At 47.8% G+C, this 25,637-nt stretch overlaps 1 protein-coding gene across 2 annotated transcripts; it reads right to left on the minus strand.

The window, feature by feature from the left end:
- Nucleotides 1-10,570: 10,570 nt before the first annotated feature.
- Nucleotides 10,571-21,569, minus strand: CCR9 (C-C motif chemokine receptor 9). 2 transcript variants are annotated; one of them, XM_079115919.1, is made up of 3 exons: nucleotides 21,547-21,569; nucleotides 15,323-15,366; nucleotides 10,571-12,921 (listed from the first exon to the last, which is right to left on the minus strand). In XM_079115919.1, exons 2-3 carry the CDS (start codon nucleotides 15,341-15,343, stop codon nucleotides 11,833-11,835), a joined length of 1,110 nt encoding a protein of 369 aa, XP_078972045.1. In that variant the 5' UTR covers nucleotides 15,344-15,366; nucleotides 21,547-21,569; the 3' UTR covers nucleotides 10,571-11,832. The 2 variants fall into 2 exon arrangements, with proteins under 2 accessions (XP_078972045.1, XP_078972046.1); XM_079115920.1 differs by lacking the exon at nucleotides 21,547-21,569 and adding an exon at nucleotides 16,618-16,720.
- Nucleotides 21,570-25,637: the final 4,068 nt, after the last annotated feature.

The following is a 25,637-nucleotide window of genomic DNA, read 5'->3' on the forward strand; positions in this document are numbered from 1 at the left end:
AGATGGTGCTTCTGAAGATTTTCAGCTGTCGCCTAAGGTGGTGAAGCCACTCCAGGCCCAGATAAAAGGAAATCTCACTTGGGGTTGAAGTCTCAGAGTCTGTTTCATATAGTCAGATGGTGGCGATATGGTCAGGTGGCTTATGAGTTGTATTTTTTAAAGTCCATGTTGACAGTTCTACCTGTGAGAATTCTTTAGACCAAGAAACCAGCCTGGCTCTGAGGTGTTGGGAAGCAGAGAGAAGCCCTTGGGGGTGCTTAGAACCAAGGACGCTAAGAAACAAAGACCATAGAGACAGCTCTTCACGTTTACAAAACGAGGTGCCTCTTAGTGGAAGCTTTCCTCTCGTTCTATTGCAGTTCTTCCAAGGAAACAGGGAAGACTGGATTAATTCCCTTTTCCCTCTTAAGCACTTTTTAAAAATAATAAGGTATCACTTTAAATTGCAGGAAACATCTCTGATAGGAAAAAAAAAGCTTTTGTAGAACCTCACGGATGTGTGTCATGTGGAGACGCTCTGCCTCTGGTGGCTGCAGGGCGACACAGCCTTCCCAGGAAGGCTTCAGTTGGAATGCACTTTAATCAACGAGTCCTCACTTGACGTGGCCTTATGGGATGGCGGGTCGGGAGCCCCTTTCAATCTTCTCTGCCAAAGAATTACTCAAAAGCACATCAAATACCAAATCTCATCAGCACAATGGGGGTGAGAAACTTTTTTATCCCAAAATGTATTCCTTTATAGCATCTGCTACACCATTTGGGAATATTTTTAACCTCAGAATTTAAATAAAGTAAACACTATGACATTTGGAGGGTTGTCTTGCATTCCTTTGAAAAGAATGAGGCCTGACTGGGGAGTGAGCTCCCCTCAAGGAAGCGGGGTAACTTTTTTCTCCTTTTTTCACATGATTATACGTAATAGTGGATTCCTCAGGCCGTATTCACACATGCACCTACGGTTTGAGCGATCTCATTCCCCAGGACCTTCCCTGCCCCTCCCCTCCCCCAGGCCACTCGCTCTACTCCAGATCCCCTTGCTATTACTTTTATTATTTTTTTTATTATTATCAGAGGACCATTCATGGTGACTCTGCAGAAGGACTCGAGCCTGCACGTGGAGTTCCGAGAAGTCGCCTTGCGGGCTGGCACCTGTGTGCTTCCTGGTTCACCCTAGGGTTGGTGGTCAGACCCACCTAAGCAGATGTGCCTCCCAGCCCCCCCACCCCCACCGCCAGCTGATTTCCACCCCCGTCACAGGGCCCCAGCTCACCATGGCACTCAGCACTTGGAGTGAAGAATAAACTTCTCATTTCCTAGAGTAGTGGAGTTGGGGGAGGAAAATGGCAGATGGCCTAAAACCACGATTGCTGACAGGTGGTGCTGGCAACCAGCCCAGGTAGAGAGCTTCACTACTGCCCCAGCTCACACGCGCTTGCTGGGGCAGCACGGAACCTGGACACAGGTCCAGGGGTGTATTGAGCTCGCCTACCTCACGCCTCCATGTGTGCGGTGACCATCTCTTGAGTGCCCCAAGCTCGAAGGACACCTCCCAGCATCCCCTTCTTCCTCCACTCTTCCCCACCCCCAGAGTTTCTCATGGCTGCTTCTTTAATCACATTTTCTTTAACTCTGGTTCTCCTTTGAGGGCCAGGGGCTGGGTCTTCTTCATCTTCATCTCCCCCCAGTCTCCAGAGCAGGGAGCAATGTGGCAGACACAGAAAGGCTCAAAAAATAGAGTCAGTAAAGACACGGCTCAGCCCCAATGCTGGGGTCAGCCGAAAGGTCACCAGCAACTCCATGGAGGAGGACAGAAGCTCCTCAAGCATTCCCACGGCAGAGAAGGCAGGCCTGTGGGGAGAATGGACGTGAGCTGGTCACTTAGTCCTCCAGCCACGCCTCTGCCAAGTGACAGGTGAAGTGACGGAAGGTTGGTTTCTCTAAGTGCCCCAAACCGCACGGCAGGATTTCTTTGCTAACACAGCAGTTCCTCTGGCGGCTTGGTGGCCACATGGGCTGCGGGCTGGAATGAGGTCAACTGAGACCTGATGGCTACGCTACATCTGAGGTGGGATCCAGGGGCCTGCAGGTCAGAACCCCATTCCATCTTCACCCCACGAGAGCCCCACATCCAACTCCAGGTAACGTCAGCCCAGGTCAATGTCCAGAGACTCCCTGCCACAGAGAGAGGTACCCCCCCCTCCCAGCCACAGCCACCCACAGGTGCTGAGGACCTCGAGACCCCAGTGACTCGGAAAGACATGGGCTGCGAGGTCAGCCCTTTCAGTTTGAAGATGCGTGGGAAAAATATCTGGCACCCACACACATCTGAAATGCAAATAGACCAAACCTGCCACCCGAGTTGAGAAAATGGACTTTTTTTAAGGCACAGTTGAAACTAAAGCCATCAAAAGCCAGGGGAAGCACAGCCAGTACACAAGATGTTCGAAGTGGGCTAGGGTTGAGAGGAAGGGCAGCCTTTGACTTTCCCCACACTCCGGCTTCTGACGGAAGGTGACGGAACCAGCAGCAGCGTCATCGCCAACCCCGGGTCTTTCATGTGGGCCCCCTCCCCATCCCCAGAGCTCTGTGGGAGGACAGACCGGTGCGGTGTCCTCAGACCTTCTGGTACATCTGCATGTGGTTACCTCAGCACTAACCTGAGACCCGGAGTAAATTATTGTCTTAGTGAAAAAAGCACAGCTGACACAGGCCTAGGGGAAGGCAAGAGGAAGGCCTCATTTCCAGACCCATTTGGCTTTGGGCCCATAGGTCCAGAGAATCAGAGATGGTTCCACGGGGGCCTCCCCAGCTTCCTGCTCCCCAGGCAGACTCCAGCTGAGCTGTGAAGGAGAGACGAAAACCCTCCCAAAAAGGCCAGAACACCTTCCAGGTCAGTGGGACAGGCGTCGTCTTCTCCAGGCTCGAGAAAGGACAGCTGGTAAGAAGGGAGTGAGTGCAACACGATGGGAGAACCAAGTACCGATGAGAAAAGGGAACACAGAAAGGGCCTTCCCAGGAGACGCGGAAGCAGGACCCAAGGCCAGGTGAGCAGAAGCCATCTCTCCACTGGAGGAAGGGAGCAGAGGGAGAGTGGCAGGGTCAGCGTGGCTGAAGTCACCCACCAGATCCAGGGAGGCAGCGTTTTAACAACCTGGACCACTGGCTGAAGACACCAGAGGCAGTGACTGCAGATAGTTCAGGTTGTTCCTCTGCCCCTGGACCCGGCTGCAAGGCCTCATGTGCTTCCACAGAAAGGCAGGGGGGTGGGGCAGCAGCCTCCGTCCTTTCAGGAAGTCTTTGCACTAGAGATGGGGTCCACTGGAGCATGGTGGCACACTCCTGTAATTCCAGTGACTTGGGAGGCTCAGGCAGGAGGATTGCTGGTTTGCCAGCAACTTATCAAGACCCTAAGCAACTTAGACCCTGTCTCAAAATAAAAAATGAAAATGATGGGATGTTTCTCACTGTTAAAAAAAAAAAAAAAAAAAAAAAAAAAAAAAAAACCTGGTGGGTTCCAAAAAATAAATGAGAGAGATGGTCTCCAGGAGTGGAAGCAAAGTCTTCATAAAGACCCCTCATCCGCCCACGCAGACCACCTCCCACAACCGTTTGGTGTTGTCACAGGATCACATGTCATGCCCTGGAGGCGACCCTGCAGGAGACCGGAAAGTCAGAGTCAGTCCTGGATGAGGCCTCCAGCCTTCATGGTTATCAAGAGTTCAAGTGTGAAGCCATAGGGGAAAGTCCACGACCCATCCAGGGCTTCGTTTGTCTCCAGAGTCCACCGTTCATTTATTAAGTATCAGTGGATTTTTGAAAAAAGAAGTGGTTCCTTATAAGAGGGCTCTCCTGATTTGGTAACCTGGGGGCCTATGCAGTGCAGATTCATGGGTATCGCTCACATCAACTTGGTTCATCAGGTTTGGTCACTCACAAGTCTCCCAGGGGATGCTGGGCAAGGTGGTCCAGGGGCTCCCCACTCCCCCAAAAGGGCCTCCAAGAGTGTTGCTGTGTTGCCACCGATTCAGTTAGAACTTGAAGGAAGGGATAAAAATGAAGTCATTGGCCTGCTCCCTAATTTAACTGTCAGGGACCATGAATGTTGGAAGCCACCCAACCTTCTCCTTGTCCCTGGCCCGGCACTAGGATGCGGCGATGGAGAGAGGAACACCTTCCCAAATGCGTTTCCTGGTATGAAACCATTCTACAGGTACCATCTTATCCCAGCCACAATTTTTTATGGATTATATTTTTATCCAAGGGCCTGTTACTAACTGGCTCGTCACTTGTAAATGAAAGCATTTCATTTACACACATTCAAAGCAGTTCTGTCCACGTCCAGATTTTAAGAATTAGAGGGAAAAAATGTGAGTTCAGCACCTGTGGGTACAGATTGGGAGATGAGGTAAAGCAGGAGTTCCCGAGCTGGCTCAGACACAACTGAGAGGGTCTGTGAACTTGGTGGGGTGGCGGGTGTGGAACCTTTTCCCTAACCTCCAACTAAATGTGTCTTCCTTCCATTATGAATATAGACAACCTGCCATCAGTATGTAGACCTGTGACTTTGCCACCAATGGAAATAAGCTATTGTCATCTTTCGTGACAGTGGTCACAGACTCTCAAGAATATCATTTATGTTCATCTCCACCCTGAAATGAAACTCGTTAGATCCGCTGAAAGATTTTATGTAAAGCACATGTATTCCCCAATTGTAAATTGGTTCTAATATTTGGAAAATTTTATGCCATTGGTCATTTATGGTAGGCATTTTTAAACATTCTGAGAAAGGAACTGTAGGCTTTGTCAGGTTTTCAAGGGGTGCTTGAGATAAAAATAAATAAAATAATATGCAATGGTTAAGGACCTTTGGGTTCTGGGAGGTCTTCATGAAAATGAAGATAAAAAGAAGGGTCAGCTCTTTATCTGATGATGAAGTAATGATAATCTGATAATAATTCAGCTGTGTAAAAGCACCAGATTATTCATGATAACAATGGTGGTGTGTTTAATTCCATGGGCACTTGCCACAAGCCAGCCAGCTTTTACAGATGAGGAGACCAAGACTACGGGACGCTGGTAAGTCTGTACCATTCACAGAACTTGTGACTTGCTGCACCAGGCTGAGAGAGCAGAGGGACAATTCCCTGAACCATCCTTCATTCACTTGAATATTAGTTATCTGACCATTAAACACACACACACACACACAAACACAGAACTCTTAACATCAACCAAGATTTCCTATGGCAGCCATTGACCTTCAGACCCTTATTATGTATGATCTATTATCAAAATAACACTGATAATAGTTACAAATATTACAAATATAGTCTTTATTATAAAAAAACTATCATAAATGAGCTATTATAAAAAGTTATAAATATTATCTGTGTTATAGTTATCAGTGTTATGTTAATAGATCATATTAATAATATGTAATGTAGAGCAATACTACATTTTTTGAGATTATTACAGTTGCATTTTAAATTGATGATAGTTATGCATATTTATGGGGTGTGTTTTGATATATGTATACAGTGTGTAATAATCAGTTTGGGGTAATTAGCATATTCATCACCGCAAACATTTGTCATTTCTTTCTCTTCCAGCTATTTTGAAACACACAGTGCTATTGTTAACTCTCAACTCCCTGCTGTACAATGGAATACTAGAATTCTTATTCCTCTTACCTAATTGTGACTTCAGACTGTTGGCCACCTTCTCTCCACCCCACTCCCTCTTGCCTCTAGAAACCACCATTCTACTCTACTTCTTTAAGATCAGCGTTTTTAGATCCCGCACATGAGTGAGATCATGCAGCATTTGCCTCGTCCGTGTTGCCACAAATGACAGGACTCCGCTCTTTTTTATGGCTGAATAGCACTCCATTTGCTTTATCCATTCATCCATTAATGGACACTTGGGTTGATTCTTGGAATTGTGAATATTGCAAATACCTCTTCACATACTGACTTGAATTCCTTTGGATATATATCCAGTCGGACTATCAGAACTAATAAATTCAATTAAAGTTGCAGGATACAAAAATCAACATAAAAAATTACACCAGTAGTAAACTATAAAAAAAAAATCAAGATAGCAATTCCATTTACAATAGCTGCCAAAAGAAAAAAGAAAAAAAAAAAAAAAGCTGTGCTGGGGATATAGCTCAGTTGGTAGAGTGCTTGCCTTGCATGTACAAGGCCCTGGGTTCAACACCCAACACCACAAAAAAAAAAAAAAAAAAAAAAAACCCTCCCCCCAAAATGGTGCTGTGTTTTGTTAGATTTCCCCATGAACTTCATCAGGGCAAACCCACACGATCTCGTCCCACATCCTCACTTTTCATTAATTTGCACCTTGACCAGCCAACTCTTGATTATACCCCAGAATGTCTCAGCAAGGTCACTGCCAGCCTCTGCCCTCTCCTGACCTCAGCACCTCCTGTGTTGACTGACCACCATCTCCAGGAGGACATTTCTCAGGTTTGCATCCCCAGCCAGGACCTGACCAAGAGGCCTGCAGTGGGAGAGTGTGGCCCTAAAGGGGACCTGACCAGCTGCTGGGGCACAGCCGTGGGTGGTGCCCCAGCCCCTCTCACGCCAGGGGATCTAACCAAAGCTGCATCCCAGGTGGGGCCCTGTGTGGTGGGCCACTCTCGAATTTGTGAGAGGGGAGCTGGGGAAGGTAGAGACCAGGACAGGGCAGAGCAAGGAGGAGAGCCAACATCAGGAATTCCACAGCCCCGAGGTCCGCCCAGGCGCGCGCACACACACATATGCACACACGCACATGCCCCTCCAGTGAGACCTGCGGCTCCTTCACAGAGGAACAGGCTCCACAGCTGTGTGCATCTGCAGAGGAGCCTGGGAGAGGGAGCAGGCAGAAGGAGCCTTCTTGACTCTGGGAAGATGAGGACACTGCCCTTTGCCAGTTCACACGCAGGGGGCACTGAGCAGGACCTTGGCTGTCCCGTGCCATGGTCTGGAGTTTGTGTGAAGTGGTGCATGAGGGGTGCTGGCCAAGCCCATGCCTGTCTGTCTTCCCAGCCCCTGGCCCTTGGCACAAAGCATGGCATGCAAATGGTGGAGGCTCCAAGGCAGGGCTGGTTTGTCTGACCACCTTAGGCAGCAGAATGGACAAAGCCAAGGCCCAAGGGCCAGACACCTCCAGGTCCACATCCTGGCCTTGCCCATTACTATGTGACCTCGGGTTAGTTACCTCGTACCTCCAAGACTCAGCTGCTCCATCTGTGACACAGGGCTCCTCTCTTACAGGTAGCACCCTCCACCTGGCAAGCGTGAGCCTGCAGCAGATGATGGCTGCCATTCCTGAGGGGGGATGGAGACCATGCCTGAGCCGTGCACTGTGCACTTGATGCCTAAGGACAACAGCTGCAGGGCTGGATCATGAGAGTTGGGGCCGTGCTCAGCGTCCGCAAAGGAATTCTGGGACAAGTGTCCACCCTTACTACTTGTCTCTGGACACCTAATGTTCTTCCCATCTGGGCCTAAAGCAGACCCTTGCACTGGACGCCCTGGGTGAGAAGACTGTTGCAGGCCAACTTCTCCAGAAGCAGGGGCCAAGGTGAAGTGTGGGCTACAAGAGGTTAGAATCAACACCCAGATGCAGAGCAGAAGCTCAAACTGCAATGAAGGCTCCAAAGCAGGGCAAAGCCTCTGCCAGCTGGCAGAGAGCTCTGGAGCAGGTTTTGCCCATCGTGGTTCCCCATCAGGCTGAAATGGCTCCACTCCCCTGCTTGCATGCCTGGGAAGCGGGTAGGTAGCCCAGGGAGGGCTGGCTGTAGGCAGGACAGGTCTGCAGGGGAGGCAGGCCCTGCAGGAACTGCAGGCTGGAGGGTGTGTGGGCAAAGCTCCTACACACACTCTCCAGAAGCAGACCCATCTCACCAGAGCGCTAGGTGGCAGCTAGCAACGAGCAGTGACATGCATGGCGAGGTCACAGGTGTTCTTTAACTTACTTTAGGGTCTTCTTTGAACTACTTTCAAAGTAGCTGAGAAAGCAAAGGGTGTGGTTAATTTGTAGAACACTAAACAAGCAAAGGAGCTAATGGAAAAAATCTGTCAAAAGAAAAGGGACTAACTCTTGGCAGGGTCCATAAGGTTGGTGTGAAGCTAGGAATTACGGCTATAGGTGTCTGTCTGGAAAGGAAGATTCCTTTAGTAGTGCAGTGCACTAAGGTGACTTCTGACCAGCTACTGACCCAGTGCCCACATTAACATGGGACTGACTTGTAGATGAACCTCCCCTAAATAGGATGGCCACCACGACAGTCACAGAGAGGACCAACTAAGGTCAAAAATTCCAACACCCAACGTGAAGGAGGAGTTGATCACCTGATTGGCAAAGAGTGCAGAGGATGGTCCCCAGTCCTCCTGGTAAACATGGAGCAGGAATACATTTGGAGACAGCGCCGTCTCCTTTGTCGATCTGCTTGGAGATGGCCCACTCTCTCGAGGGCTCCCTGCTTCGGCCTTACTTTGCTCTTACTTCACTTTCACCTCACTCTCACTTATAAGAAAGTCCTCTCGCATGCCTTTTGGTGTCTGACATTAAAATTTTCTTTTGTTGGAACACAAGAACTGAGGTTTGGCGTTTTGGCTTTCCTGTGACAGTGGTACCAAAATCAAGTATGTACAAATAAGTGGCTGGAGTGGAGAGGAGCTCACAGTGTTCCGGAGTCACTTGTTGAAGAGACACATTTACCCACCTTGTTTAGGCTTTATAATATAAAATTGAAAGACATCAAATGGGCCACACTGTGCCTACTATAGGCAAGGTATTTGTGTGCGGTGAGGAGGGCAGCACTAAACACAGGGACCAGAGCAGGGACACACACGAAGTCACTTGTTCAAGAGCTGATACGAAGAGGCTCCCTGACCATTCTAATAAGGTTTGCACTGGGAACAGTCTAGAAACCAGCCACTGAGTCATACCTGACGCCAGCACCAATCTCACTTAGGGGGTATCCCTGCCAGAGCCTTCCAGACCATCCCACAAGACATGGGTCCACATGGCTCTGGGCTTTTCCATACTGCTGGAATGTAAATGGGGGAAAGGACAATCATAATCCCCCCAAAACCCTGGAGAGCTTTACACAGACGTTGCTGAATGAATGCATGAGTGTGTATTCTGAAGGTCTAACAGTCCAAAACGGTCAAATCTCTAGTCATCCCAGCTGACTGCTTCTAAGCAATATTCCCTCTTTGTATACACATGTATTGACTTTATTTTTATTTTAAAATCGTTTTCATTGGAAAAGTCAACCTCTCTTAAATATTGAAAACATCATATTTCAGTTGCCTAATTTTCTCTACTTTATGAAGTTTCAGTAAAATACAGTCATATACTAAACGCCTCCTTCGTCTTCGTTTCAAAAAATGTTCATACAGTATATTTCCAAGAAGCACTGAACCTGGAATCCAACTTCCTCATAGATTTCCTCCTGCTGTCTCTCCCAATATTTTTATTTAACGATTATCCTGTTACAAAATCAAGTTGAATTAGAATATAAAATTCAAATTTATGCTATCATTTCTATCAGTCCCATTTATGCGACCATTTAAAAAGGTAGGCGCTTTTCAACACAGAATATTTTAAAACTTTAAAACATGACACGGTCACAGCGCATCTTTCATCCTACACTGAAACCAGGTTAGATCTGAGAGAGTCCAACAGTGACCTCCGGGTCCTAGAAGAAGTTCTCGGAGCTAGGCCTGGTCGCTGTGCGTGAGGGGCAAGATGGCACTCCTACTCCTTGTTTGTTGCCACGTCTCTGATCTTACAAACCACAGGGGGAAATGCAGAGCCCTTACATTTTTTCTCAACTAAGGTACATTAACCACATTCTTATTTACCGTAAAACTCTGTCTCCAGCACAGTGTCCTGTAAGGAACTCTAGGCCACAAGTATGGAGTCAACAAAATGGTCAGGGCTCAGCCCTTCCTCTTCCCACCCCTCCCCCACCTCAGCACCAGGCCCCATGACAGGGTGTGAGAACCTTAGTGTCAAAGAGGCATCAAAGGGAAAGCCCAACTCCACCGTGGTCTGCCCACCTGAGCTTCCGGTGCTCTTCAGGTACAGCTTGTGTTTCTTGTTTATTCTTCAAAGATCCCGGAAAGGGAAGATAACCTGAGTCTTCCCCCGGGAAAGATGGCTGGTTGTGTGGTTGGCTCCGTCCTTAATCTGACCTGGGAAAAGCCCTCGTCCCTTTGGCTATGGAGGCAGTGCCTGTTGTCCTGGGGCTCCTGTGGATGTGCCCATCCCAGGCTAACGCTTCCTTGCCACTAAAGGCCCCCACACAGGCAGCTGGTGGATGGGCGAGGGTGGCCCTAGAACTTCCAGATTCTTCTCTCTGTGTGTTCACTATCACATGCTTTAGACATGGGCAGGCTGAAGAAGGATAATATGGCAAAGTGCGTTGATTTCACGTCCTCTTTGGGAAGGAATGTGTCGGAACTGAAACCAGAGCCATCTGGGGAGGTCAGACACTTCCCCTGGAGAAAGTGGCAAAGCCAGGGTGGTTTGTGGTGCTATTCCAATGGTCCTCCTTGGAAAACCCCATCTGACTGACTCAGGAAAATCTGGGAAGTGTGTTTGGCCAGAGGAGAGAGAAAAACTCTTCAGCCAAGATGGTTTTAAGGTATTCAGAGATTTTATTTCCTCACCCAATCCCTTCCTCTTTACGCCCATTACATGTCTATTTGCTCTTTAGTTATACACACTTAATATATTAAGACAGGCTAAAGCAAGTGGTAATGAATATCATAAAAAGACATTAAAAAACATTTTTCAGTATGTACAATGTTTTCAAATGTGATAAATTTGTCAAATAGGGAAAAGAAAGACGCAAAAGAAAAGTGAGTTATATTACACGTTTTTCAGCCTAATCTTTTTAAATGTTGGCTCTATGGAGTGAGAAAAGGAGAGGCAGATTCCCTTCCAGAAGCCTCAGAAGGAAGAAGAACAAAGAGCCAGCCCACCTGACAGGGAGCAGATGGGGTGGACCAGTCACAAGTGCCACTCAACTGACCTACCTGCCACCAAGCCAGGGCTGGTTCCCACTAATCCAGACTGTCAACCTCCCTGCTCAGGCCATGAGTGGACCAGCTGAATCTTCACCCAGATCAACCCCAAGGCGAGTCACAGAACCTCCATCAGGACACACAAATGACTCGGAAGCCAACAGACTCTGAAAAACCTCCTTCTGGTCTGGTAGGTTGTCCAGAGGGCTCACTGACCAGTCCTGCAGATAAATTTTAAAAAACAGGAACAAGGATCTTCCCTGGCCCAGAAGGGATCAAAGAGACCAGGGGAGAATTAGGTCTGAGAATGTTTGAAAAGATTCAAGGTCAAGAATCTGTAAGATCTGGCTCAAAACCAGGAAGGAAATTTCCCGAAGATGGGAGCTTTCACAAAACCTTCTGCCTGTGTGGACTGTGGTAGTGACCAGTGCTCCTTTGTCACCTTTTGGAAGCCACAGCAATTCACAGAGCCCTAGAAAATCCAGCACCTTCTCCAGAGGCCAACTGCATTAATACTCAGCCAAGCGCAAAGCCAGGGTGGGCCTCCCGGCTGGTCACTAATCCTCCCCTGAAAACTGCAGTTATTTCACATGAGGGTCAGTCAGTGACCTTCTGGAATAGTCAGTTTTGAAAACTCTGGTTTGGCACACTTATTCAGATCCAGTTCCTTTCGGAGATTATTTTTTCTCATTTCCTTCTTATTCTTTGGTTTCTCCCTGGCCCAAACAGTGGGTAAACTGTGCCTTGTTATTTCCAAAAGGACCGTCTGCCTCAGAGAGAGGCTCCCTCATAGGGACAGTGCCCCAGAGGTGGTCTCTAGTAACATGGATGACAGTTTCAAGCTTCCTTCTCTCCTCGTAAACGAAACCCACTGAGCCTGGCTAATGCAACCCAAGTTCTTCAGGGTCTTCACAAGATCCCGGCGGAATCTCTCACCCACAAAAACATAGAGAACGGGGTTGAGGCAACTATGGAAGAAGGCCATGACCTGGGTGACCTGGAAGCAGATGTCAATGTTGGTCGAGATGGCACAGTTGGAAATGAACCTGGCGTACGCATCTACGGTCTGCACCAACAGAATGCAGTTGTAGGGAAACTGAGATAAGGCAAAGACAGTGAGGACAGTGATGGTCACCCTGAGGGCCTTGTGCTTGGACGACTTCTTGGCTTGCATCAGGGTGTGAATGATAATGGTGTAGCAGCAAGCCATGACTATAAAGGGCAGGAAGAACCCCAGGATGACCTCCAGGGTCAAGACGGCTAACTTCAGCCTGATACTGTCGTCCCTAGGGTAGACCATGGTGCAGACAGCAATGCCAGATTCCCTCTTGACCTGGCTGTACAGGATTTCTGGGATGCAGAGCGTGGCCGCCATCACCCAGACGCTCAAGCAAACCATTTTGCTGTACAGAAGCCTTTTCTGCCGCCAGGTCTGGGCTTTCGTGGCCTGAGCAATGGCGATGTACCTGTCCACACTGATGCACATGATCAGCAACACGCAGCTGTAGAAGTTCATCTTGTACATGCCATTGACGACCTTGCACATGAAGGTCTGGAACTTCCACTGGTCAGCAGCAGCGCCCGCCCAGAAGGGAAGAGTCATGAGAAAGAGAAGGTCAGCAATTGCCAAATTCAAAAGGAACGTGTCGGTCATGGTCTTCACTCTGGTGCAGTACCAGTAGACAAGGATGACCAGACTGTTGCCCAGGGTGCCCATGATGAACACGAGCCAGTACAAGGGGGGGAGGAAATAGCTCGCAAACTGCCTGACGTTGCTCTTCTTACAGAAGAGCTCGGTGAAGTTGAAGTTCACGTAGTCATCCATGGAAGAAGTGGACTCGTAGCTGTAGTCGTCAGGCATATTAGGAAGAAGGCTCTGCAGTAGGACACAAGATGGCATTAGGTTAAGGATGATCTTTTGAAGGTCCTGTCTGATGGCAAAGGCGTGGACCACTTGACCTTTCCAATGCCAAGAAAATCTTGGGTGAGGCAAAAACGTGGATGTGTAGCAAGTAGGAATTTTGAGGACACCTTCCTGGGTTGTGCTGTGGTTTGGACATGATGTGGTTATGCCCCGCAAAGGTTCACGTGTTGGAATAAGGGACTCCAATGTGGTGGTGTTGAGGTGCTAGAACCTTTAAGAGGTGGAGTATAGTAAAAGGTGATTAGGTCATGGGGGCATCACCCTCAGGACAGATTATTGTAGTTCTCCTGAGACCCCAGTTAGTTTCTACAGGCTAATAGCAGCAGGTTGTTATAAAAAGAGTAGGACTTGTCCCTGAATTCCTCTTGCTTCCTGTCTTACTGTGTGAGCATTCATTCCCTCTGCCATGTGCTCCCACCATGAGGCCATCTGCCATGATGTGATGTAGTCAAAGACCTTTATCAGGGGCTGAACCAATGGGGCTGCCCAATGTGGACATTCAGCCTCCAAAACTGGGAGCGAAGTAAACTCCTTTTCTTTACATATTACCTAGCATCCAGTATTTTGTTATAGCAACAGAAAACTGGCCAATACTGGTGGTGACATTTATTCATCAAGTGTTTATTGAGTACCCACAGCAAGTTACTGTGCTAGGTGCTAAAGATACGGTGGTAGATAAGTCAGGCATGATTCCCACTCTCATGGAATTTGCCTTATTCATGAAAGATAAGCAAACTTTTATAAGCTGCATTGCAAATGCTCTGATTGGGTAGGAATGAATGTGTCAAGACCACTGATGGACCATTCATTCAACTGTGTGAATGATTGTGATAGTGTGATTGACCCTTCTCCCACCTATTCCACTTCACCCCACCACACACACACACACATACACACACACACACAAAGGTCAGCAGGGGCTCTTAAATGGGTCACAGCACCCTGAGTTTCCTCAAAGTTCCAGAAGCACCAACACACACAACACCCTTAACACCTACATGCACACAAACATACATAGTCATTTTGTCTCAACGACACACACACAAGCATCATGACCTGCTCTATAATTTTCAGGGTCCCTTGCTAAAAAGTTAAGAATTTCAAGGCAGCAAGCATTAAATCACATAAGCTATACTTCCGAACACAGGGTCCCTGCATGACCACATGGGTCACGTGCCCAGGAAGCTGGCTCTGACACACACATACATGTGCACACATGATACACACATGTATCTGCACACTTCCATGTGTATAAACAAACCTACCCCCATGCTCACACACATGCGTGTGCACCTAGGCACCTGTGAATATATACATATAAATGTCCATATCTAGACATATTTGCACATACACATGTGTCTCATTACACTCTCCGTGTGTTCCCGGCCCAGAAGCCATTCTAGAACCCCTGCTGGGGAAAAGGAAATAAGGGTTGGAATGGATGTTGGCAGATGTCTGCCACCAAATCATTCCATCCCCACACCTGAGAGAGTGATAAATCCAGTGAGACCTGGATTTTAGTGCCTCTGGTGTCTACCCACGGGTGCTCAGCACCCCTCAAGGGCTCTGCCAGTTTGCTTAAGACCTTGAGCCTTTGTTCAACTCTCCTAACCTCAGATTCCTCGTCGGTAAACAGGGCTCTGCCTTTACTGTGAGGCTGAAGGCTTGTGAGTCTTCTGGGGGTGGGGGATGTGACTGGCACTGGGTGAGCTCAGAAAGGTGGCCACAGGGTAGTCGTGGCTACTTTTGACCCAGTGCAAGAGCCAGAGCCACAGAGGTGCCATTGTCATCCCTTTATCTGGTGCTGGTCCTCTGACCGTGGTGGTCATCACTGGGGTACACTCTTCCTAAGGGAGGTCACTTTTCAGAGTTTGGCTATTTTCCAAGATTCCAAATGAGAAAACCAAGCGATTGACAGTCCAAGAAGCAGCCCTGGCTCAGTTGCCTCAGCCTCATCTTCCTCATGCAAGAAACACCAGTAATGTACCCACCATAGAAATTTCTAAAAAAGAAATATGCAATGGATTCTCCCTTGTTCTCTTCTGTCTGAGTTTCCAAATAGATACACGGAACTAAGCACATCCTACTTAAAGATCATAAAAATGCTTAGCTATTAATAAAAGCTAAAATCAATTTTTCCTCTGTCTTGAAAACATACCCACCAAACCTGACTGTTTGCAAAACCCTCCATGCTGGACAACAACCCACGTGATGATGGGCATTGCTGGGCAGAGATTTTACTCTAGGAAACCACACAGGGAAACCTTTCTCCCACAATGAACTCCCTCCCACATCCCCAAAAAGGGAAGCCCAGGGTGCAATTGGAGGCCCTTTGTGGGCTGGCTGTACTCACTGTGAATTCTGTGGGAGTCATGGTGAGTCAGATCAATGCTCCTTCTAGAAAGAGAAGACGAAAATCAAAAAGAGGGCTGGCTTGTAAATATGTGATAGTAACCAAATGCCAAAATCATGGAGATTAGATATTGAACCTGTTCATGCTCAGCGACAAAAGGTTCCAAGCCACAGAGTTCATGTGACTCTGATACCAAGTCAAACATTCTGAATTTCAGGACCATCTCAGGTGAACAGAGGAATGGAAGAAACCTCTTTTGAAGCTGTCATTTACATCTTTGGCTCTGATAGTCACCTGATACTAGTATTTGCTTCCTTTTCACTTAAACAATAACTAGCACATCTGCCATCCATGAATGAGGAACTACGAGGGAGCGTTCCATCTTTCCAGCCTGTTCTTTTTACATTAGTTCCTTTTCTCTTGATTCAACTTCTCTGTCAAGTCCTGTTTTGCTTGATAGTGTCACTAAAGACACCAGAGAATCAACAGCTTGACTTTCATCAAGGAAGGAGTCTGCCCCTGCACCAGGCCTCGCCTTTTACACTCTTAGTGAGTATGTGTCAAAGAAATGTGTCCCATGCCACACTCCAAGGTTCTAGAAGAAAATTCCCTTCCATAAAACCCAACATTAAACTGTTGGCTTCTTTTCAGCAATACCATGGTCCATTCTGCTTCTCTGAAGTACAGGGGTTTCCCATATATACAGCATGGTACAACCACTTTGGAAAACTGTTTCTTAAAAAGTTAAACATGCACTTACCACCCCATTCCCAAGTCTTTACCTAAGAAAAATGCAAGTATATGTCCTCAAAACATCTTGCACATGAATGTTCACAGTAGCTTTATTCATATTAGCCAGGAACCAGAAACAGCCTGAATACCCATCAGAATAAGGAATGAAAGATTGAGTCACACAGCAAAAAGTGGATGAATCTCAAAATAATTATGCTAATTAAAGAGGCCGGACCCACAAAAGTACAAGGTATGTGATTCTACTTCTATAAAACTTTAGAGATGCAAACCAATCTACAGTGTTAGGAAGCGGTTCAGTGATTCCTGGTTAGAGAGAGGAGGGAAGGACGAGGGAGAGCAAGAGGACAGACAGGCACAAGGTGCATGAGGAACCCTCCAGGGGGACAGTGAACATGGCTTCATGGGTGCAAGCCCTCAGCAGGAAACACATTCTGCTCTTCAAATATTTGCAGTTCACTGTTACTGTACCTCAGTACAGCTGTTAAGCGTGAAAAGGAAAACAAGCAAGGTCTGATGGAAATGTTCTGGTTTGCTGCACTAACCAGTCGTCTCTGGCCGTCAGCAGCTGGGGGAGGGCAGTCTGGACGTCCTCTGGTCACCTTTCTGCCAGCAGCTCCTCAGCAGTGCCCTGGAGGCCTTGTGCTGTGACCCCAGAACTGAGGGAGCCACATGAAGTCATGTTTTTAAAAAATTAGATTAGATTAGATAATATGATAGGTAGATGGATAGATGGAATGACAGATGATAAATAAATAGAGTAGATAACAGAAAGGATTGATGGATACATAGATACACAGAATGATGAATGACTAATAAATAGAATAGATGATAGATGATGGATACAAACGAATATCAATCATAAGTAGATAAATGGAATAGATGGTAAAGAGAATGATGCATAGGACTGAAGGATAGATAGATGATACATAGAATGGCAGGTAAATAGAATGGATTTAATAAATAGGATGGATGGATGGATAGATAGATAGATAGATAGATAGATAGATAGAGAGAGAGATAGAGATAGATAGTCTGTTTCCCATACATATTTCCTGGTTCTTTCTCCCTAGAAGACCTAAAAACAATGACATGCAGTAAAATGAACACCTAGTACCCTGATCTTGGTTTCTAAATATCTTTCTCCAACAAAAATAATCAAGGCTTCTTGGAGAAATGTCTGATTCAAAAGCTGGGACAGGGAAACTCCCAGGTGAGCCTGCAGCTGTTTTTTGACCCAGAAAGCAAGAATGTGCACAAAGGACCACGAGGACTTGTCAAAGGACATAGGAGCCAACACAGTGGGACTCCAACTAGCCAAATCTGAGGTAACTGGAGCATCAAATCAATGACAGTAATGAAGCAGCACATTCAATAAGATGAGAATCAAAAATAGTAAAAATAAATGAATGACTAAATAATCAGGGAGAAGAGAAGAAAAAGCTCTTCTTGTGATGCCGACTAACAAATACAGAAGGAAAAAGGGAATTAGAAAATCATCAGTGGAAAATGAAATAAATAAGGGAGCATTTGACAAGGAACAGGACATTACCTCTTCAAGACTCACCCCCAAAGTTACATGTTGAGTACAAATGGAAGAACAGTAACTTTACAGCAGAGAAACCCAGAGGATACCAACCTGAGCTAGTCTTCAAACCCAACACCACCCACATCCTAAAGTGACTAAATGTCAACCTAGCCAGGCACAGTGGTGTACACCTGTAATGCCAGCAGCTTGGGAGGCTGAGTAAAATAATATGATCCCAAAAAACCAAAGATCACGTGTTCTCTCTGAAATGCAGGGAAGAATAGAAGTTCGTTGAATTAGACAAAGGGTAATGAAGGGAAGGGAGGAAGAATGAGAATAGGAAAGACAGTAGAATGAATCAGACATCATTTTCCTATGTTCATATATGAATATACGACCAGTGAAACTCCACATCATGTATACCACAAGAATGGGATCCTAATTAGAATAAGGTCTACTGCATGCATGTATGTCAAAATACACTCTACTGTCATGTATATCTAAAAAGAACAAATTTGTAAAAAAGAAGAAGTCCCTCAAGCAGAAAGACAGCCACTTTGGAGCTGAGAAGTACCCCTTTTTCTTTTTTATCCCCAAGATAAAAAGTGCCTAGTTGAGTTTGGAAGACCCCAACTCAGCAAACTTAACTTCATTGGAACTTGTGAACAGGGAGATTGGTTTCCGAAGCATGAGTTAGAAAACACTTCATGTATTTCTAGAACCTATGGCTCATTCTCACCTCTATTGTCCTTGCACAAAGAGTGTACATAATTATTGGACAACACCTGAGAAAAATTCTCTAAGATAGACGCCACAAGAGGAAAAAGACTGTGGTTATAGTTGGTTTTAGGTGAAAATAGCCGCCGTGAGGAGTGTAAATTTGTGTGACAGCTTGGAGAGTTTAGCCCCATCTGTCAAAGCTGACAAAGCACAACACCTCTGACTCAGCAGATCATCTGCTGGGAATTTTCTCTGTTCTTACAAAAGAACATAAACACACAAGTATCCAATTGTAGGTTGCAGCATTTTCTTGCCGAACAGAAAAACCTGAAACTACCAGAAGTCGATCATATTAAGATACATCCATTGGATAAACCACACTGGGCCAATAAGAAGAGAAAGACAGACCTCAAGCTGATAGAAAAGAAGCCATCAAAGACATTAGATTAAAAATGCAAAGTGTAGGAGACTGCATTTTAGAAAACATGTAGAAGAAGACACACTTTGCTGCTGAGCAGTACAGAAGCTTTTCTGGAAAGATTCTGACCCATGCTGAGAAGGGCAAAGAGAGACCTCCATCTCTTTCTTTTAGATCTGGCACGTACTGAAGTGTTTTACCAAGTGTATGAGATTTTAAGAGCTATCATAAAAATAACTTGTCAGTTTAAAAAAAAAAAAAATAAAAGGCAGCCAGCACTCTTCCGTTGGGTACACCTGTTTACAAAACTCAGACAAAGAGGAACTGCAGGCTGCTCCCTGCCATGGGAAGCAGCCGGTCCCCACTCAGCCAAAACTGCTCATTAAAATTGAGGAAATTGCAAATTTGAAATCCTGCACTCGCTTTTGATAAAGGTTTACCTTCCTTCCATTATAGATGTGCTTCTGGCTCGTGGACATTTTAGAGAAAGCCAGAGTCCAAAGAAAACACACTTCTCTCTAAACCTGCCATCTAAAGATGGCAGGCTTGACAGTTTAAACCGATCTCTCTTTACTCGTTGTCGGGAAACTTTTCAGATATTTTATCCCACCGACTGCAAAGTGTCAGAGCTTGCTTTCACTTTCTTCTTGTGCCCGAGGAGGAGAAAAATAGCAGAGGGGGAAAATCCCACATCTGACCAAACACACTGAGAGCGAGGAACCTGTCAACGGTGGACCGGGAGCGAACGGACGTTAGACACGGCGCTGCCCCTTCTCTCCCCTCTCTGCTCACCGAGCCCTGGTTGTGGGCACTGAGTCTGCAAAGCCTGCCCATGTTTCACAGCAGAGTGGAGTGAGCTGGGCGGAGGGAGCACATTGGACCAGGAAGCCCCCCTCTACCTCTCGGTCCATCCCTTTCTGTCCTTGGGATCTTGACAAGAAGTGACATGCCTTGCGGAGCCTTGGTTTTCCCATCTGGAAAATGGGGGTGGTGAGGGCCAGGCCTACTCCCAGGGCTTTGGCAGGGCCAAGTGCAGTGCCGAGTGTGGTAGGGGGAGCGTACAGAGCACTCTGCTCCCCACGGCTCCCGTGGTGCGTGAGCCTTGAGCACCTGATGCTCTCACCGGCCTAAAAGCCCCGTGCGAGACATGACCCACGTCCTGTTCGAGCGCAGCGCGTAGGTCAAGGCTGCACGTGGCAAGAGGAGTGAACGCTAGGCGCTCCTGCAGGACTGCAGAGGAAGGACCCGTGGATCTGGCACTGGAGAGAATCCGGGAGGGCTTCCTGAGGAGGAGACGTTTCGGCTGACCCCCGAAGGCCGAAGAGCGGGGGGCCTGCAGTGAGGGGCGGGGGAATGTTGCTGCGGGGCAGGTATGAAAGTTGGGAAGTGGGGGTTCTGGGCAGGACCTGGGAGGCAGAGGAAAGGAAGAGCGCTGTCGACTGTGAAGAGGCTACTGGGAAAGTGAGCCTGGAATCCACCCTTATCAGCCATGATTTTCATATTCTCTACTGTCCTCAAGTAACCCACACGAAAATCGCATGGCATCGCCGAGCACAGCGCCCCCAGCCCAAGCCTCGGCCCTCACAGGAGCCTTTGGATGCCCCTCTCACACGATCAGGATGCAGATCCCAACTCTGATGATCATCCAATTTGCTACACAAAAGCCAAATCACACCTCGCACTCTTTTGTGTAGCTCTGCTTTTCTTTCCCCCTCCCTTCACTGGGGTGGGGGCTCCGAGCCATCTCTCAGGGTGTGTCACTCACCAACCGAGGCCTGGTGCCCACCACCCACCCAGCACGTACTGCCCTGGGCCCAGGTGCAGGGTGCAGGTGAGGGGGCTTCAGGACAGGCAGACAGACGTCAGAAGAAGGGGACTCTGAAGCTCCAGGTGCCGTAATGCAGAGCTAACGGGTCATTTGGCTCCCTCAGGCCTGCACATTCCCAGGTCAGCCTCCGGGACAGGCGCCTTGCACGGGCTGTTTAGGGAGCCAGCTGAACTGCTGTGCTGCGTGTGCTGGAAACGACAAGCCAGGCCCACGGACAAGTGATCTAAAATAACTACTTTTTTTTCTGAATATAAAAGAGTATTTTCACAATGCACAAATAAATTCCCCCAAATGCAAAACATATAATGAAAAAAATAAAAACCCTTCAATCACCTTTTCCAAGTTTAGCCATTGCTGACTTTCTGAGACACATCCTCTCAGACGGTTTCTCTGTGCACCACCTTGTGCACACACACACTTAGCAGAAAGGAGATCAGACCATGCTTGTAATTTTCTGTCTTGCTTTTTAATTAACTCTCCATGCTAATTCAACACAGAGTGTCACTGACTGAGTGGCCGTCAATTGCTGTGCGGCCTGGATTGGCCAGAACTCATTCAGTCCTCCCCTTAGTATCAAGAGACTTGTTTCCAGTGTCTCGCTGCTACCAAGAATCCTTTCCATGGAGCAGTGTCTCAGACTCAAGGACCTCAGAGGGGTTTCATTGTCCCAGTCCCTGGCCACCTTCTTGTCACCTGTTCCCAGCACCCACTTCTCCTTCAAGGTCCCCCTCACAAACTGCCTTGAACCTGCGCTTCACGTGCGTGGGTGCGAGGAGGGATTTCATTACTCACCCTACGAGCAGCCGGGCCAGGTGACACCAATTCACCTTTGCCTCCCTGGGAGTTTCTAGCAAAGTGCATGACGCCTGTGACCACGAGCAAGCCAGGGTAAGCCTGGGATTTGGAAGCCTTTGTGGCACTGCACCACCAAGGACACAGGTGAAGTGGGGCAGGGGAGGAGGAAGACGGGCACTACTCACCGAGAGGGGAAGTGCAGAAGCTCCCCGGCTCTGGTGTCTTTCTGCAGGGATGTAGGGCAGGCCTTCTGTGAGTTCTGAGCAGGCAGCTGTCGGATAAAAACACCAAAAGGAAGCCAGGCCACCCCTGCCTGTGTTGTCACTGGTGGGGTAGCCCAGGAGGGAGGGAGTCACCCGCTGTATGTAGCTCCCAGCAATCAGCACAGTCAATCATTTGCAACCAGAAATGAAAAGCCGAGAGGCACTGGGAAAGAAAAAACCATCTCTGAAGACACACACAGACCAATGGTCTAAGAGCAGGGTGTCTTGGTGACACCAGTTGCATTGTGGCTACCACAGTGGACAGTGCAGATGGTAAACATTTCCCTCATCACTGAGCGCTCTGTTGAATGGTGCTACTTTAGAAAGTCGGATATGTGCCGGGTACAGTGGCCCAGGCCTGAAATACCAGCAACTCAGGAGGCTGAGGCAGGAGGATCGAAAGTTCGAGGCCAGCCTGGGCAACGTTGCGAGATCCTTTCCCAAAATAAAATAAAAAGAACTGGGGATGTGACTCAGGGGTAAAGCAACTCTAGGCTCAATCCCCAGGACCAAATAAGAATAAAAGAGAAAAAAAAAAAAAGTAAGTAAAGGTGCTTATGTGATACGTGACTAGGAACACAGAACACTGGGCAGCCACAAGCACCTTGAAATTGGGGACAAATGCAGGGAGATTTCATGTAACACGTCCACTCACACTAATACCTTTATTAATCATGGGTGTTTTGATGAAATTTTGAAAAAGGCTACACATACAAACGTCATATTTTTGCTGAGGCTCACACGTGAAGTCTTCACATCCATGACCCTTCGGGGGCCTTCGACCCAGCTACAATTGGAGATTCCCTGACATCTTTGTAACAAAAAGCTCTTTTTAATATTTATTCTGCAGATGTGGGGGGGGACACCGCTCTATTTCCTCTTTTCAGTGTATTTATCATCTTATGGATTCAGCAATGCTCTCCAACACAGTGGTCCTCCCAGACGCATAGCCCATTAATCACCACCAGTTTGCAGAACAAAGGAATGCATACCATGCCTTGGGTTTATTTCTGAATGGAAAATAGCCCAGACGGGAGGCAGAGTCCTCAACAGTAAGAACAAAAGAAATGATTCATCAGCCTGCAGGGAACGATGGTATGAGTGAGCCGTGAAATTCCCTTAGCTCGCTGCACACTTGTTGAGCATCAACAGTGTTTAAAACGGTACCTGAGCCGGATGCAGTGGCACACAGCTGTAATCCCAGCGACGCAGGAGGGTCGAGAGTTGAAAGCCAGCCTTACCAACTTCGCTAGACCCTGTCTCAAAATAAAAAGTAAAAAGGGCTGGGGATGTGGCTCAGTGGTGAAGCACCCCTGGGTTCAATCCCTGGCACCAAAACAATAACCAAAAAAAAAAAAAAAAAAAAAAAACTAGTGCATAATTAAGAATTGGTGAGATGCTCTGCTTGGTGATAGCGACAGAAAAGGAAAGAGTGATGGAGGTAAAAGTTTTCCTTATCTGATTTCCCTGCTGCCCATGGACAGGACAGCAGTGATCTGGCCTCTTCTGTCGGGCTGCATGCTGGACAGTGTCCAGCAGGTGAGACAAGGACCCCTGCTCCTGCCTCAGACCAGGAAGATGCTGTGCTCCTCAGTCCAGGCTGCCTCTTCACCAGGTAAGAGCACCCCAGGCAGATCCTGCTTGCCTCCCTGACAGTTGGATAGGGGCTGCTGGGACAAAGGGAGGCCACGGAGCAGTCGGAGAAGAGGAGAAGGTGGTCGATGCCTCGGTGGGTTCCCAAGGCCCAACGAGGTGGGGAGACTTAGGTGACCTCAAGTTCTAACACCCCGGGTCCTCTCCTGGGATGCAGAGAGGAGTCATGAGGCTGGGAAGAGGCAAAGGACTTCCTAGAGAGAACTTCCGGATACTCAGAGGAACCCAGGGCAAACGTGAGGCCTCTGGTTGGCACTGGGTTGGGGCTCAGTCCTTGCAGGGAAGGCTCCGTCCTCTGTTGCCTTTGCTGGTTTCTTTCTTGGCATCTGGAATCTAGAGCGGGGTTGACTGCACGTGGTTGCTATCTCCTTTTATGCGGGGCTTGTCTCTCTTTTCATTCTCAACCTGACCCAGGTGAGTTCCCGAGGGCAGAGTAATGCGTGCATTCCCTCTGGGTCCCAGGCCAGCTCTTGTGCCTACCTTCATGAGGGGCATCCAGGGGATGGTTGTGGAACAGAAGCTGCAGCCCACAGCCTCCGATGTCTCTGAGGGAGGACAGTCACACGCTGCCCGAGCTGCAGAGGCCAGGAGGATGCGGAGTTTAGGTTTCCTCTGTGTGTTCTCACATACTGAGTGTCTAACACAGTCTCTGGCATAGGAGAAATTAGTTTTGCTTTAGTTCTCTACTTTCTCTTTAGATCCCTACTCTTCTTTCCCCACTAATCCATGAGGATAGATACCAGGTGGACCTTGGCCTTGGTTGGAGCCCAGCAGCACATTTTAGAAGCTGATTGAAGATGTCCCAGATAAACTAATGGGAAAATAAAACGAACCTGGTGTAAGTCCTGGGAAATCGGGAGTTGAGCTGCCCGAGAGAGCTCTCTGCAATGGTACAAATGTTCTGTATCTGTGCTTTTCAATGAGCAGCCTCTTGGAGTTAACAAGCACTTAATCTGCAGTTAGTGTGACTGACAGCTGGTCTTTTCAATATTGCATTGATTGCAGTTGGTTTACGTTTACTTTTACATGTAACTGGTCAGTACAGCTAGTGGCCATCCCAGCAGATCCTGCAGGTCTGGACTGATGCACCTTTCATCCACCCATGTTTCTACCTTAGCAATGGCCTTGAGGGCTCACTTGATGACCTAAGCCAGAGCAGCTGGCCTGGGACCAAGCTGCTGTGCTCTGCATAGGTTGGAGGGGACTCAAGGTGAGTGCCACCTCCCTAGGAACATCAAAGCCAGGGCTTCAACTACACTGACTTTTCTAAACTTTTAAATTCCTTAAATTCCTCATGCTTTGAGGGTAGCAGTGAAAATCCCTAAAAAGAAAAGAAAAAGGAGAAAGGAACGGGTTCTGCCAGATTCTGTTACCCTGAATCACTGCTGAAGGTTGGGCTGCCGGAGAGAAGGCAGGTATGGGAGACTGTGGTAGGAACAGAAGGGCGCCTGAGACACAGGGCCAAGGGACTAATGGGCTGGCAGGTGGCGGATGCTTTCCCAGGCAGCTCTGAGAGGACTGACTAGCAGTGAGGCGCTTAGCATTGCGCATATGTGGTCCAGGGGCTGAAGGAAAGGAGTTTAAAAGTGGTTAGATGGTGTGGGTTAAGAGTTCAGCTGCTGTGGCTGCCAAGGTTGCTGCAGAATGCAGGCTAAAAGGGAAAGAAATGTCATTCTCACCTCCTAGGTTTTGGGTTTGCAGCAATCATGAGACCCGTTGTGAGATTTGTGATTTTATCTGCCTCTTCTAATCATGCTAAAAGTGATTAAGCCTTCAGTTTTCACGCATTTTGTCTCATCGGGAAACCTCATTTGAGTTCCTCGTTCAATACCACTGTTCCGAGAGGCAGGACATAGCAGGAAATACAGCAGATAATACTAAACAGTGAGAATGCTCCTCAGAGACTCTAGCCAGTGACTGGGGGGTCAGGAGAGGGCTCACTAAGGAGGTATGTTATTTAAGACCTCAATACAAGAACTTCCCATAAATACACGATTGGAGTAACTGTTCCCAACAGAGGGTGGCACTGACATGTCCCGGGCTAAGAAAGACCAACCTGGGGGGTCAGAAAGGTGTGAGGGGCAGCCAGAGAAGCAGGAGGCACCCAACCTGTGGGGATTCAATGCCAGGGGCGTGGAAAGCTACTACTGAAGAGATTTTAAGTAGGTGACAGTAGGGTCTAATTTCCATTTTTCATAGCTCACTGGCTGATGCGCCTGAAGCTACTGAACATGCCCGAGGTTTCTCTGCAGCCACCAGAACAAACTGCCTAGATTAGAACTTCCCCTCAGCCAGGCTGCCCAGAGCCCAGGTCATAGCCCATGGAGAGGCCCCAGGGAGATTCCGAGCATCGGTACCCC

This window comes from Sciurus vulgaris (assembly GCF_902686455.1).
Source record: "Sciurus vulgaris genome assembly, chromosome: 16".
Classification (NCBI taxonomy): domain Eukaryota; kingdom Metazoa; phylum Chordata; class Mammalia; order Rodentia; family Sciuridae; genus Sciurus; species Sciurus vulgaris.

Coding starts and splice junctions, on each gene's coding strand:
- CCR9 (XM_079115919.1), bottom strand. CDS start 15,343: ATGACTCCCACAGAATTCACA. Junction 12,922..15,322: donor TGACTCCCACAGAATTCACA/GTGAGTACAGCC, acceptor GTCCTACTGCAG/AGCCTTCTTCCTAATATGCC.